The 14,618-nt window shown below is 38.2% G+C and overlaps 1 protein-coding gene across 1 annotated transcript in view; it reads left to right on the top strand.

Moving 5' to 3' along the window:
• The window catches only part of LOC124265522, a 97,015-nt gene extending 86,581 nt beyond the window's left edge, over positions 1–10,434 (top strand). Inside the window, exon 4 of the mRNA XM_046700305.1 lies at positions 10,216–10,434. Coding sequence (XP_046556261.1) covers positions 10,216–10,331 — 116 coding nt within the window. The 3' untranslated portion in view covers positions 10,332–10,434. The remainder of the gene's footprint in view (positions 1–10,215) is intronic.
• The last annotated feature ends 4,184 nt before the right edge of the window (positions 10,435–14,618 follow it).

The following is a 14,618-nucleotide window of genomic DNA, read 5'->3' as shown; positions in this document are numbered from 1 at the left end:
ACAGAGCTAAACGTTCACGTTCGTCCAACTAAATGCATTTAAAAAACTTCAATAGTGTTCTCCATATTTTCATGACAATGAGTTGAAGGAAGTTTAAATGAAGGGTTTTTGTACTTGCACTAGTCAACGGGTTTCCTTTTAAACACCACAAAGCATATACAGATCATGAGTATTTGGATTCCGTCTTCCACAGCGCAAAGAAAGCCATTGACTAAGGGAGACAACTCTGTACACGAATCAGGTCCTAAACCACGTACCAAAGAGTGCTCTGGTTCATTACTTGCGTGTTATGGACTTGTTCATTATTTACAGTAACACAAAAGTATATTGTCGTAAATTGTATAAACATGAATAGATGGCTTTGTCAAACAAATTACCATTCTCTGCTTTTGAAAAAATCAACAACATAAAAAGATTAAGCTATAAATTGATAACACAGATAACACGTGACTCTCATCAAAAGGAATTCGCTAGAGGATAAGTGTCAAAAGAACACGACTTTATCAACATTCCATACGAAACCTTATCATGAACAGATTAGAAAGAAACCATTTTGTATGTGTTAACACAATCAGTCAGTGTTATATAAAATACAGTCATTTCTATAAAGGATGACGAGCACCAACTAAAGCATTACAAGTGCAATTCTGGCCTAATTCTAATTACAAAAATACAAATATATTTATCTGAAACGTGTTGTGTTGCGTCATCTAGACGTGTTGTTAAAACTCCAGGCAACTATAAGAATTGTATTGTATTCTGAGGTTGGTTTATTTATATCATGATGGTCTTGGTGATGCATTATTCGACTGCAAACATAACCGGTATGCTTGGTGATTTGCTTAATAAAGGTATCAGACTCATTATTATACAAAAACATTATATTAAAAAGTTGATTATCCACAGGAATTTGACTTTGTTCATTACACTAACTCCTAAATGCAACTCATATGGGTCAGATGAAGATATGGAAAGCAATGAGCTGTTTCCATGATGCAAGCACTATCCACCCCAATCCCAAAATCAGAAATCGCAGATAAAGTGCATGATCGGAGAAAAACCAAATGTCAGGAACATTATAAAGAGAACAGAGGTCCGGGTTAGAATATTGCTCTTCAGCAACCCATGCTTGTCGGAAGAGGCGACTAACAGGGCTCGCTGACTTGGTTGACACATGTCATCGGTTCCTAATTGCGCAGGTCGATGCTCATGCTGTTGATCACTGGATTGTCTTGTCCAGACTCGATTATTTACAGACCGCCGCCATATAGCTGGAATATTGCTGAGTGCGGCATAAAACTAAACTCACTCACTCACTCACTTGACTGATATCGCCACAGGTAGCAGATACTTCACATCGGCAGATTAATTCTATCAGTAATATCCTTACTTCTAATGTTCGCCCTCACTAACCTCGATAGTTCGAGGAAGTTGGTTTTGAATAAATCGGAATATGTTGATATCATGCTCTCCGATTCCCACATGGATACAATGTGTGACGCCCACCGTCACATTGCTGGAATATTGCTGAAAGCGGCATAAAACAACGCCCATTCGCTCATTAGATCCAGAAACGACGTGAGTACATTCTCCACCCTTAATTTTCTGAGGGAAAATCATCGTCCAGATAAGGGCGGTACAGTAGTCAAGGTATTTCGAAATGCTTGATTCGACATCTTAGTTGAATAAATTGAATGGATAGACGAGTTAGGTATGCACTTCAATTTGCGGCTTAAAGACATATATTTGCATAAACATGTAATCTCATACATGAAATGTAATCTCATGCATGAAATGTAATCTCATACATGAAATGTAATCTCATACATGAAATGTAACACTTTCATGGAATGTAATCTCATACATGAAATGTAATACGTCAATGAAATGTAATCTCATACATGAAATGCATTCTCATACATGAAATGCATTCTCATACATGAAATGTAACACAGACATGAAATGTAATCTCATACATGAAATGTAGCACACAGATGAAATGTAATCTCATACATGAAATGTAATCTCATACATATAATGTCATCTCATACATGAAATGTAATACGTCAATGAAATGTAATCTCATACATGAAATGTCACACATACATGAAATGTAATCTCATGTAGGAAATGTAATCTCATACAGGAAATTTGATCTCATATATGAATGTAACACATACATGAAATGTAATACATCCATGAAATGTAATCTCATACATGAAATGTAATCTCATACATGAAATGTAATCTCATACATGAAATGCATTCTCATACATGAAATGTAACACGGACATGAAATGTAATCTCATACATGAAATGTCACACATACATGAAATGTTATCTCATATAGGAAATGTAATCTCATACAGGAAATTTGATCTCATATATGAATGTAACACATACATGAAATGTAATACATCCATGAAATGTAATCTCATACATGAAATGTAATCTCATACATGAAATGTAATCTCATACATGAAATGCATTCTCATACATGAAATGTAATACGTCAATGAAATGTAATCTCATACATGAAATGTCACACATACATGAAATGTTATCTCATATAGGAAATGTAATCTCATACAGGAAATTTGATCTCATATATGAATGTAACACATACATGAAATGTAATACATCCATGAAATGTAATCTCATACATGAAATGTAATCTCATACATGAAATGTAATCTCATACATGAAATGCATTCTCATACATGAAATGTAATACGGACATGAAATGTAATCTCATACATGAAATGTCACACATACATGAAATGTTATCTCATATAGGAAATGTAATCTCATACAGGAAATTTGATCTCATATATGAATGTAACACATACATGAAATGTAATACATCCATGAAATGTAATCTCATACATGAAATGTAATCTCATACATGAAATATAATCTCATACATGAAATGTAGCACATAGATAAATGTAATCTCATACATATAACGTAATCTCATGCATCAAATGTAATCTCATACATGAAATGTAGCACACAGATGAAATGTAATCTCATACATGAAATGTAATCTCATACATATAATGTAATCTCATACATGAAATGTAATACGTCAATAAAATGTAATCTCATACATGAAATGTAACACAGACATGAAATGTAATCTCATACATGAAATGTCACACAGACATGAAATGTAATCTCATCATAAATGTAATCTCATACATGAAATGTAATCTCATACATGAAATGTAATCTCATACATGAAATGTAACTCATACATATAATGTAATCTCATACATGAAATGTAATCTCATGCATAAAATGTAATCTCATACATGAAATGTAGCACATAGATGAAGTGTAACACATACATGAAATGTAATCTCATGCATCAAATGTAACGCATACAGTTCACGTTTAGCAGAACCACTGCTGTGCCTTCGCAATTCTTGTAAAACATTAACTTGTGAGAAGAATATGCGCTAGATATACCACTCGTCATCAAGGAGGTGAAAAGCATGTTATCCTTACAACGACTGTTCAAAAGCCATTTATGAAACATTTTCCTTGTGTGTGTTTCCGTGGCAACTCTTTAGAGGTTCATATTTCAATTGAGAATGTTAAAAAGGGCGTTAAAAGGATCTAACATTTTTTGTGATATTTCAGTGGTGATTACACCTGCAGGTGTTGTTTCTGTTGGTCAAAACTTTCCTCATTTGCCTCGCTAACATTCAGCCTTTGTTTGAAATAACTTCTTTGAGAGGTCATATGCTGTCACCCTTCCTTTGTTTGTGTTCAATAGAATCTGTTTACACTGAATTATGAAACCCACAGAGGATTGAAGTCTTGGCATTAGATCCTGCTAAAGTGCTTAAAGTTTCCTTGAGGAAGTATTTGTTGACAATAATGCCATTACCGATTTAATTTCAAATGCTTTTCGAAAACAAAATTTTCAACAATTTACTTCTTGATCTGGAACTATGTGGGTTAGCCATCTTCAGAAGCAATGCTCGTTATTGTCAAAAAGACCCGTGAAGGTCCGGGTTAGAATATTGATCTTCAGCAACCCATGCTTGTCCTAAGAGGCGACTAACGGGATTGGCTGGTAAGGCTCGCTGACTTGGTTGACACATATCATCGGTTCCCAATTGCACAGATCGATGCTCATGGTGTTGATCACTGGATTGTCTGGTCCAGACTCGATTATTTACAGACCGCCGCCATATAGCTGGAATATTGCTGAGTACGGCGTAAAACTAAACTCACACACTCTGAGGATAAGAGCGATAAATTGTTTATGCATGAGTGTGGACGTTGGAATCTTACAGTCGCATGAGCAAACCATGATTTTGCAACATACTTTCAGCATGGGGACTACGGTCAAACACCATTGAAGGGATCGGGTCTCTTATCCTCAGAACCTGACACCAAGATGTGTGTGCCAACAGGAAGTTTTTCAAGCTTAAAGGTTTGCATGATAGTGTGACGTAATTCTATCAGTAAATCTGTTGTACACTGAAAAGAGGGCCACCAAGAGTTCCTCGAGGCAGTAAGCAAGACATAACAGTAGCTTAAGGTTGGCTAGAGATACGCCTTCATTTCAACAGCGCTTGACGCTGCATGGGTCGTGGCGTGGAATCATCTACCGATGTGCTGTGCTTGTGAAATATTAATGTTAGATTTATGACCATTTTACATTAAATATTACAATTTTAATATTGTTTTGAAAATATTATTTAAGGTGGGGTGAAATGGGGATTAATATTTCGCTCACATGCATGCTTGTGTATGTGTGGCTTCTTGTACTCGCCCAGACTTAAGCCGGTTTTATAGTGCTAGCTCACTGAGATACAATACTGCATTGAAGCATGAATACCCCATTTAGACACATTATACTGACTCTAAGCCGACCAGTCCTTGTTGTACCCATTAATGTAATGTACGTAGCGCCGTGAGCAGGCAATGTGTCTGGATATGAGCGCCATATAAGCGGACTATTGCTATTATTATTAATGCCGAGCGCCGAGCAGGCACCAATAAGTACCATATTTTAACGTCTTTTGGTATCACGCTGCTGAGGATGGAACCCGCGACCTTTCACTCTCCGGGTTGACGCTCTAACCACTACACCACGGAGGCTGTCAGAATATTCAAAGTACCATGACACATGATATCAGGAAGATTGTGTATGTATATTTTTCAAGATTAACAGTTCAGAGTCGGTCTGAGGTAGTATTGTTTTACGCCTCGTTTAGCAATATTCCAGCACTATCATGGCGGGGGGCAACAGAAATGGGCTTCACACCATATACCAATGGAGCGGTGAAGCGAACCCGGATCTTGAGCTTGACGTGCGAACGCTTTAACCACTAGGCTACCCTACCACGTGACACTTTATAGAAACTATTTTTGACTGTAAGATGCAATTATTATTTACATGCATATACATTACAATGCATGCCATCGTATCCCAGTTTCGTAGATGGATGCTCATGATGTCTGTCATTGGATTGTTTGGTCCAGGCTCAATTATCTACATAGCGCGAACATCGCTGAGTGCAAAATTAAACAATCAAAGAAAAAAACACCCAAACAAACAGAAGCAAACAAAACAGCTAACATCGCTGACTTGTGATTGGCGATTAGGTGCTTTACTCCCAAAAGGGACTCAACCCCACAAAAAGAATGAAACTTTGTTCCTTACTGAGATGGTGTATTAGGACTGTGCGCTATCGGTATAACGACATACCATAATACGCTTTTCAGATGATATGTATTTTTTCTGAGAACCGGTGTATTGGGTAAAAAACATAAAGGAAGTTTTGGGATTGTCTTTATGGTTTAAGTTCAGTTATGGTTTTCATTCACAAGAGATGTTTTTCTTCGTTATTCAATGACAAAACGGCATACTATAAATTGCAAATTTGAGACAATTATTGTCAAAGTAATTTGAAATGTGATTAATTACATTGGTAATGTAATTGTAATTTAATTAATTACATTTTAATTTAAGTTGTAATTGTAATTGGAATTGAAGAAAATCAAAGTAATTGTAATTTAATTAATTATATTTCAAAGTAATTGAACTCATGTCTGATCCATAGAACTTGGTTTTCCTTCAACTGATGACCTAATCTAGACTATAACATTTCGGGTATTTGTTGATACAAGAATGCTCTCATTTACAATGTTCCGTTATATCAAAGTATCATTACATCGTCTGGTTTAATTGCAACTTTGATGATTTTACCTGCAGTAAGATACACTTTGATTCAGTGAGAGATCGAGCATAACATTCTAACGAGGGAGATTGCAGGACACAAGGACGCCTTTATTCTGATTTTACCTGTACTAAAGTACACATTGATTCAGTGAGAGATCCAGCATGACATGCTAACGAGTAAGATTAGAAGACATACGAACGTCATTTTTTTTATTTTACCTGTAATAAAGTACAATTTGATTCAGTGAGAGATCCAACATGGCATTCTAACGATGGTGATTACAAGACATAAGGGCGTCATTTTTCTTTGTGTTCTTCAGGTGCACTAGCTGAAACTTGCTACGGGGCGGACGAGTCAATCACCTGTATTTTCGGATGTTGTGGGGACGAATTTTATGTTTACTGTTGTTTGAGTAACGGGTAAGTAATGATCAACATTATGTGTGCGCGTGTGCCTGTGTGCCTGTGCGCTATCGTTTAACGACCTTTTGAAAGGGTACTTCAGTTGTTTGTCAACGGTATTTTAGACGTCAAGCGTTATTATGGTAACCGTGAGCATCTTTTGGTGTTGACATCCAAATGGATGCGACGCATCAACTCAGTCCCAGTGCCAACCCGGCTATTGGTTGGCCGGGCTGAATATCATACTGTAACACTATCTTCACTCCAAATATAAAACGATGAGTTCCCACAGAATCCCTATTACTGTTAACTTAACTGATGATATTATAATGGAAATAGATGTTTTTTTCTTCAAAACAGGTCAAGGTAAATGAAAAGGCAGTTCGGGAAATGTTAGATAGGTCGTGACTAATTAAACTGATCCTTGACTGGTTTTAGGGAACTTAGAAAATGAGTTTCGACTTTTCTTTCCAAGGAACAGTTTTTATCTATAAAGTCGTATGCTGCATTATTGATTCCCAACTTCTAGAATGCCAATAAAATAATCAGTTGAAACCTGTTCTCGTGGGTTTAGTCAAAGTGGTCAATGTTTGACGGCTATATCACTTCTGCAGTAGTTGGCCATAGATGAGTCATCATTAGTGAAATTTCCATACACTTACATGTTAATTAACTGTTGAAAGAATAATTTTAATAAACTGAGTAGAAGTAATTTTATTTTGATATTTGGCAAACATCTTGAAAATCATCTTCAGCTACGCGTACAAAATTTTCTTTCATCTTTCCGTTGATTAGTTATCGAATGACACCTGATTAAGCACCATGTATAAGTTCAACTTTTTCTCTATCCTATAGACAGTCATGCTAAACCTGATTGGTACGTCCAATATATGTTGTTTAACTAGTTGCAGTTTTCTTAATAATCATCGGAAAATTGAATGGGATTTATGTGTATGTAGCTGAGATGATTTCCCACATAGTAGAAAAGTATTTGAAAGCAATTCGACTGAAACTAGATTCATGAAAATTATTCTTGCAGCAGTTAATTAACATGTAAGTCTATGGGAATTTCACTAATGATGACTTACTTATGGCCAACTACTGTAGCTGTCTTCATACGTGAAGCTGACGGGTCGTTCCATTACTGAAGCTCTGTTCACAGGAAGTATGAGGGTCGGTCAAAAAGTAGTCCGCCTCACCTAAAAACCGATACAAATTCAGCTGTTTTTATGTTTTATTTTTCTACATTTTATCTGTCAACTCAATGAAATTGGTTTTGCTATGTTTCAGTCTCACGATTGGTTTGACCTTTTATCTTGGTATCCCCCCAAACGCAAAATCTGCGATTAATGCATCACAAAATTCAGGAAACAAAATGTGGAGAAACATTTTGTGTGTTTCAGTTAGGTAGAGGTCTGCTAAAATCAAAATTATATTTTAAAGTGCATAAAAAGCAATTTGAAAGTACAATGTACAATATGACAGATCGGGATTCAATGCTTAGGATTCAATGCTGGGGATACAATGCTTAGGATTCTATGCTGGGGATACAATGCTTGGGATACAATGCTGAGGATGCAATGCTTGGAATACAATGCTGGAGATTCAATGCTGCAAGTTTAACTTGTATAACCCCTGACACAGTTTACAAATTATCAGCCAGCCCAGATATTTATCCCCTTGTAACGGAACGTTGTCAGTATGATCTTTAAACTTCAAGTATGTCATGAACAGGGATCGAATCGTCAAAAACGTGTGTTTGAGGGACAAAATGTATTATAGTACTTCCTTGACGAGAAACTTCAACAACTGCATGATGTGCCCTACCTCGATATTGTTGAGCGGCCTCAACACTATTAGTAACTCGTGTACACAAGCTTGACCGGCATGGTCACTACGATAAAACAGAAACACGTGCCTCACTGTTACACTGTTTCTGGTGAAACAGGATATGTGTCAGTTTATATCTAAACAAATCAGCTTTGATTCACTTCATGTTTACAGTGTTGATTATGCATGCAATGCTGTCACATCCTACGTATTTCCAAAAATTCCTGGGCGGTGGTAAAGTAGTAAAAGCGTTCGCTCGTCACGCCGAAGACCCGGGTTCGATTCCTCACATGAGTACAATGAGTGGAGCCCATTTCTGGTGTCCCCTGCCGTGAAATTGCTGGAATATTGCTAAAAACATATTCACTCACTCACTTTTAATCATTATTATTATCATTTCAGAACCGGCATTGGTATCATCTGTGCATGTCTGACAGTTGTCCTGAGTTGCATAGGAGCATGCTGTCGACATCTTCACAGAAGAAATATCCAGAGACAGGCTGCTGTGATGCATAACACTCATGCCGCTTCCGTTGCAGTGGTTACATACACCGCAAGTATGGATACTTTCCACGAATCTATGTACCTTTGTTACACCAAAGGCAAACTGAAGCGCAAAAATAGGCTGCGCAACAAAGCCAGCTTCCGGTTCATAAAACTTATCAGAGCAGTCTTTCTATATGCGAGAGAAGCGAGCAAAGCAAACGAAGGAAGGTATCTCCGTATGCATTACACATGACGGACATATGACTCAACACGTATATTGAGATTTATGAGTGGCGCTTAAAATGTTGAATTAACTATATTTTAATCATCAATATGAGGTTGGAAATCTGAGAACACAACCATGTGAGGAAGTTGGTGTCTACCTTTGACAGTGGCGATATGTTATTTTGATATTAAAAATATTTTTCGAACCGAAGCGAGGGAAGTACGTCGCTTCACAATTGGGTGGTGTGGTCATTTTCTATCTGTTGTGCAACCCTATTTGCGCTACAGTTTGCCTGTGGTTAAAATTTCCATGGATTCTTGGAATTTGTTGTGTAGAGATTGGCGACAAAAAACCATTGGTTCGAATCCCAGATTTGCTATGCTAATGTTTGTTGGTTTATTAGCACCATACGCATACCCATTGGGTCATCTACGTGTACGTCGTGCAACGTCGCCAACCTTTGCATCATTTTGCTCCTCCATGTAGTTGTCACGCACTGATATAGCTGAAATATTGTTCAAAGTGAGTGAGTGAGTGAGTGAATGAGTGATTGAGTGAGTGAGTGGGTGGGTGGGTGGGTGGTTTGGGTGAGTGAGTGATTGAGTGAGTGGGTGGGTGGGTGGGTTTTGGGTGAGTGAGTGATTGAGTGAGTGGGTGAGAAAAGCACGAAGTGATACGCATCTTAGAAGTTTTACCACTTCGGTGAGACCAACGTACGAGCAATGTATGGTGTTGGAACATGGAAACCTTAACAAGGCGAAATGGGATTCGACACTCGATTCGATATTCATAGATTTCTGGCGTGTCCAACACAGTGAATTGTGTCGCCTTAGACGACTGGGCATCCAATGCTCCCGCATAATACCAACATTAAAGTATAATGAATATGGAAATTCAAACTTGTATCTGTCACATAAAGAAATCCAAATTAAGCTTGATTAACATGTTTCAGAAATACTTTGAAGGTTATATCCCCTCTTTGATCTTTTACAAGATAAACGAAGCAATGACATTAATATATTTATAGAACAGTCTGATCTGAAACCTGTATAAATTTGACTATTTGCAGATCAGGGCGCCTACGGTAACCAACAGATGTCACAATACCCTTCCCCCGCCTACCCGGGACCCCCAACAGCCCCACCCTACCCGGTTGCCCCTGCAGCCTATTCATCAAAGTACTGACACATCGCGGAGGAGTGGAAGTGGGGAATCCCCTTGGCTGAAGGAAGCCGGACGTGAAGCACAAGGTCATTGGATATAATCATCACATAGCGTGTCTTTTAAATTTTTGCTAATTTTTTTATTTTTAATTTGGAGGGGGAGGGGGTGGGGGGATCTCAGAATTATTTGATTGACAGGAACAATATGCCCAGAATGTATTATTTCACATACGTATTTATCTTGTAAGAATACAGCTTATTTATACATTTATGGATCTCAGATCTATCTGTCTGACAAGTACATAACATAAAATGTAATGGTGCAACGGATATTAAATATTTTGTTGAACGAATGGACGGTGTCATATTCATCATACAGCATGTATGTTATTTTATGGATCTGAGATCTATCTGATTGACAAGTATATAACACATAAAATGTAATACGCAACAGATATTAAATATTTTGTTGAAAGAATTGATGGATTCATTCTGTATTATCATACAGCAATCAATCATCGTGTAAGTGCACACTGTAATCATTTAATTATGATAACGTTACTTCGTAGGATCTAACAATATCTAACACAGGGTTTGGTTGTATTAGTGGAGAACCTTTCACTATAAAATGTATTTTTATTAGTATCTTGTTCTGTTTTTGTTTCATTTAGAGAAATGGTTGGTCAAACAGTCATTGCTGAGTAGGGTCGTGTTAGTGGCGGATCTAGGTTCAAGTTTCTGTTTCTCTCTGATTACAGTCCTTGCTTTGTCAGAGCCGTAACTGTGTCTGTTTCCTAAATTCATACTCCTTATAAGGATGCAGGGATAGAAAAGGTTCTTGACCGGTTAGAATTGGTCTTCAGTCACCCATATGTCAGTTCCCTAAATTCTTACTCTTTATAAGGATGCAGGGATAGAATAGGTCCTTGACCGGTTAGAATTGTTCTTCAGTAACCCATGTGTCTGTTTCCTAAATTCATACTTCTTATAAGAATTGTTCTTTAGTAACCCATGTTCGTCGAAAGAAGTGACTAACGGGGTCGGGTGGTCAGGCTCGCTGACTTGGTTGACACATGTCATCGTATCCAAATGGCGTAGAATGATGCTGCTGATCACTGGATTGTCTGGTCCAGACTCGATTATATACAGATCACCATCATGTAGCTGAGTGCGGCGTTAAACAACTAGTCCTAGGGCCTTAAATCTAGAGTTGGCTGCACCCCTACTCCAACATTGTTTTCTTGGTGTTTTCTCTAGTTTGAAAAATAAATTTATCAATTCAAAACATTAACCAAAAATAAATCTGTCCGTTCATTTAAAAAATGTGTGTTTAATGTTGATGGTTGTCGTACAATTACCAAATATCAACAAAACATGCAATATGCCATGATGAATTTATGACAAATGTTTCCTAAATATCATTATGTTTATACCGGATATAACTAAGAATAACAATTATGCATAATGTTTGTAAGTGCACATATGATAAATTAGCACATTTTTGTCCCAAATCGTTCATTTTTTATATCTCATTTTAACTCACACAGTGACATTGTTTTTATATTATGACAACTTTTGCTTTTATACTATGATGCATGCATATTCTTATGTTGGTGTATTTAAACTATATCCCATATGCCTGAAAAAAAACTAATTAATATTTCAATATCCCTACCCCTAACAACAGCAAATGTGAGCGAACGGTGAGCCCAAGAACATTGAGTTATGGAATCTGTGAGCAAACGCAACTTATGCTATATTTAGACATTATGCAATGCATTTACTGCAAGTCTGCTAGATAACTAAATAGGATGGAATCTTGATTACTGTTGGGTTGTGATTTTAAAGATCTACATGATGGAGCCTAAGATAAAGCGACCTCGTACAGCTAGTACTGGTAAATTGAGTGAATGTTTATGCCATGGTTACTCACAACATCCGGGAAAATTGGACAAATTTACACCAACATCGTGGAACACATTCTGTAGTGCTGCAAAACGTCGAAAAGACTCTGTTTACAGCAAGTTGAAGGAGTATATTGATGGTGAAATTGAGTTACCCAAGGCTGTGACTGTTATGCTCCATTCACTTTAGGCAAGAGTATTGAACTCTCTGACAAAAACAACAGCAGACACAGAAACAAAGTGAAACATCAAAGTGTAGCTCACGTTTTTGTTGCCTGGTGTGACAATAACATCATTGACACGAAATCTGGGCGAAATACTACACACGAAATAACATGATTTGTTGAATGCACATGCGAAAGGAAGTTCAATTAGCAAGACATTTGTTAAAGAACGATTAGATGTAAGTGGAAACAAAGACTTCTGTGCACCTCTGCCAAGGCTAAACTTAAAATCTTTTGCCTCTTTGGACATGAAAACAAGAAAACCAAGTGGAAAGCTGGCAGTCTTGAAATCAACACGTGAACTCATTGGACGCTTGGTGATGATTGGTCAGAGCCGAAGCATACCTCTAGCCGAGCTCTTCAAGTACTCCTTGGGACCACTTCCTCTTTCTATTGCAACACCAGAGTGTAGTTTGGTGAAAACAGCCAAATCCTCTCTCCTGAGAGAACTTGGGAAAGATTCTGAATATGTAAAAGTAGTACCTTGTGATTGTACACGGATTATACATGCAATGGACGTCCTACAGGCACTTAAGCTAGATACAACTATGACCTACAAGGAGTTGTCACCGCTAGTCTTGAGCTATATTCTGAGAGGTTTTGGAGTCTCTTCAAGAATTGACTGGGTTGTGGACACATACCCAGCTATTTCAACAAGAACGTAGAGAGTGAACATAGAACTGCATCTGCACAAGGATCGCTGTGGACAATCGCTTCAAGTGCACAATTCAAGCGTGAACTGACACAGTTTTTGGTTACAGAATGGCAAAACCCTACGTATGCACATGAACTAAACAAACGGACAATGTTTGTAACTAATGGCGAAGCGTGTCACCGACTCAGAGTCAATGATGAGAGAAACCCGATAACATCGGAATGCATACATGAGCTGTATTGCAACCACGAGGAAGCTGATAGTCGCTTACTTCTACATGCAGCGCATGTAGCCAACCATGTTCTAGCTCGGCAGTAGCACTTAAGTCGCCAGACACAGATGTTGCCGTAGTTGCCATAGGCGTAAGCCCTTTCATACCTGTACAGATGATATTCAAAACGGGAACAAAACAAAGAATACGGTACATCAATCTCACCTCTATTGGGTCTGCTCTTGGGCGAGATGTGTGTGAAACTTTGATAGGCTATCATGCATTGAGTGGGTGTGATTCAACAAGTGCTTTTGTTGGGTGTGGCAAGCCGAAGGGTGTAAAATGGGTAAAGGCTCACCAAGGCTTCAGACACAGCATGGCACAATTGGGTAAATCATTTGTAACCGATGAAACTCTATTGAGAGAAGGTGAATCGGCTGTTTGTGTCCTATATGGAGGCAAACCCGAAATTGGCGTCAACAAACTACTTCTTGCGTTGTTTGGGTCACGCACAACAGATCCAGCCAATTTGCCACTATGCAGTGATGCATGTGAGAAACACATTAAACGTGTCAACTACCAGGCAGCTATTTGGCGGCATTGTTTAGAAGCAAAACCAGACGTGGTTTCTCCACATGGGAATGGCTGGAGGATTGATGGAGACATTATAGTGCACTGGATGGACACCCCAGCAGCTCCAAACGTTGTGTTTGAATGTGTTAGCTGCAAATGCCAGAATTGCGCCAGTATCCGTTGCACATGCAGGGTCAATTAACTAAGATGCACCGGTGCTTGTCACTGTAATATCAACGAATGTCAGAATCGGCCAAACGCAACTACACATATGGATGAAGACAACTTATTATCTGAAGATGACTCGGATTTTGACTGAGAATCATCTTGCACATGACAAGTAATTGGACACTGAGTTTGGAGGTCAACATTGCCAGATTGGCCCATGAGCCACCACCTTCTGGCATATGACTCTAGGCAGTTTAAAGTAATCAATAATTTATACACATTAGATCAAAATAACCAAGACCCAATTATAATTTGAATGTGCAAAAATATTCACCATGGACAGGGCTTGGCGTGACCAGCCGATTGATAGAATCGGACCAATTCTACCACCCGTCTAGCTGAAGTCAGAGTCCAAATTTGTGTGATGGGCAAAAGGAACACGGTTGCAGGCTCTCAGTCCCCTCAACCTCCAGAATCCACCGACACAGGGGCGCAACCCACGGCCAACAGGTTGCCCAATTCGGTCTTACGACCAGCAATGGGGTGCTGTGGATCAATATGCCCCTGGGTCCAC

The sequence above is a fragment of the Haliotis rubra genome, unplaced genomic scaffold, assembly GCF_003918875.1.
Source record: "Haliotis rubra isolate DU_JTF1 unplaced genomic scaffold, ASM391887v1 Scf981, whole genome shotgun sequence".
Taxonomy (NCBI): domain Eukaryota; kingdom Metazoa; phylum Mollusca; class Gastropoda; order Lepetellida; family Haliotidae; genus Haliotis; species Haliotis rubra.
Note: the sequence above shows the minus strand (reverse complement) of the source record. Positions and strands in the feature narration are given on the sequence as shown.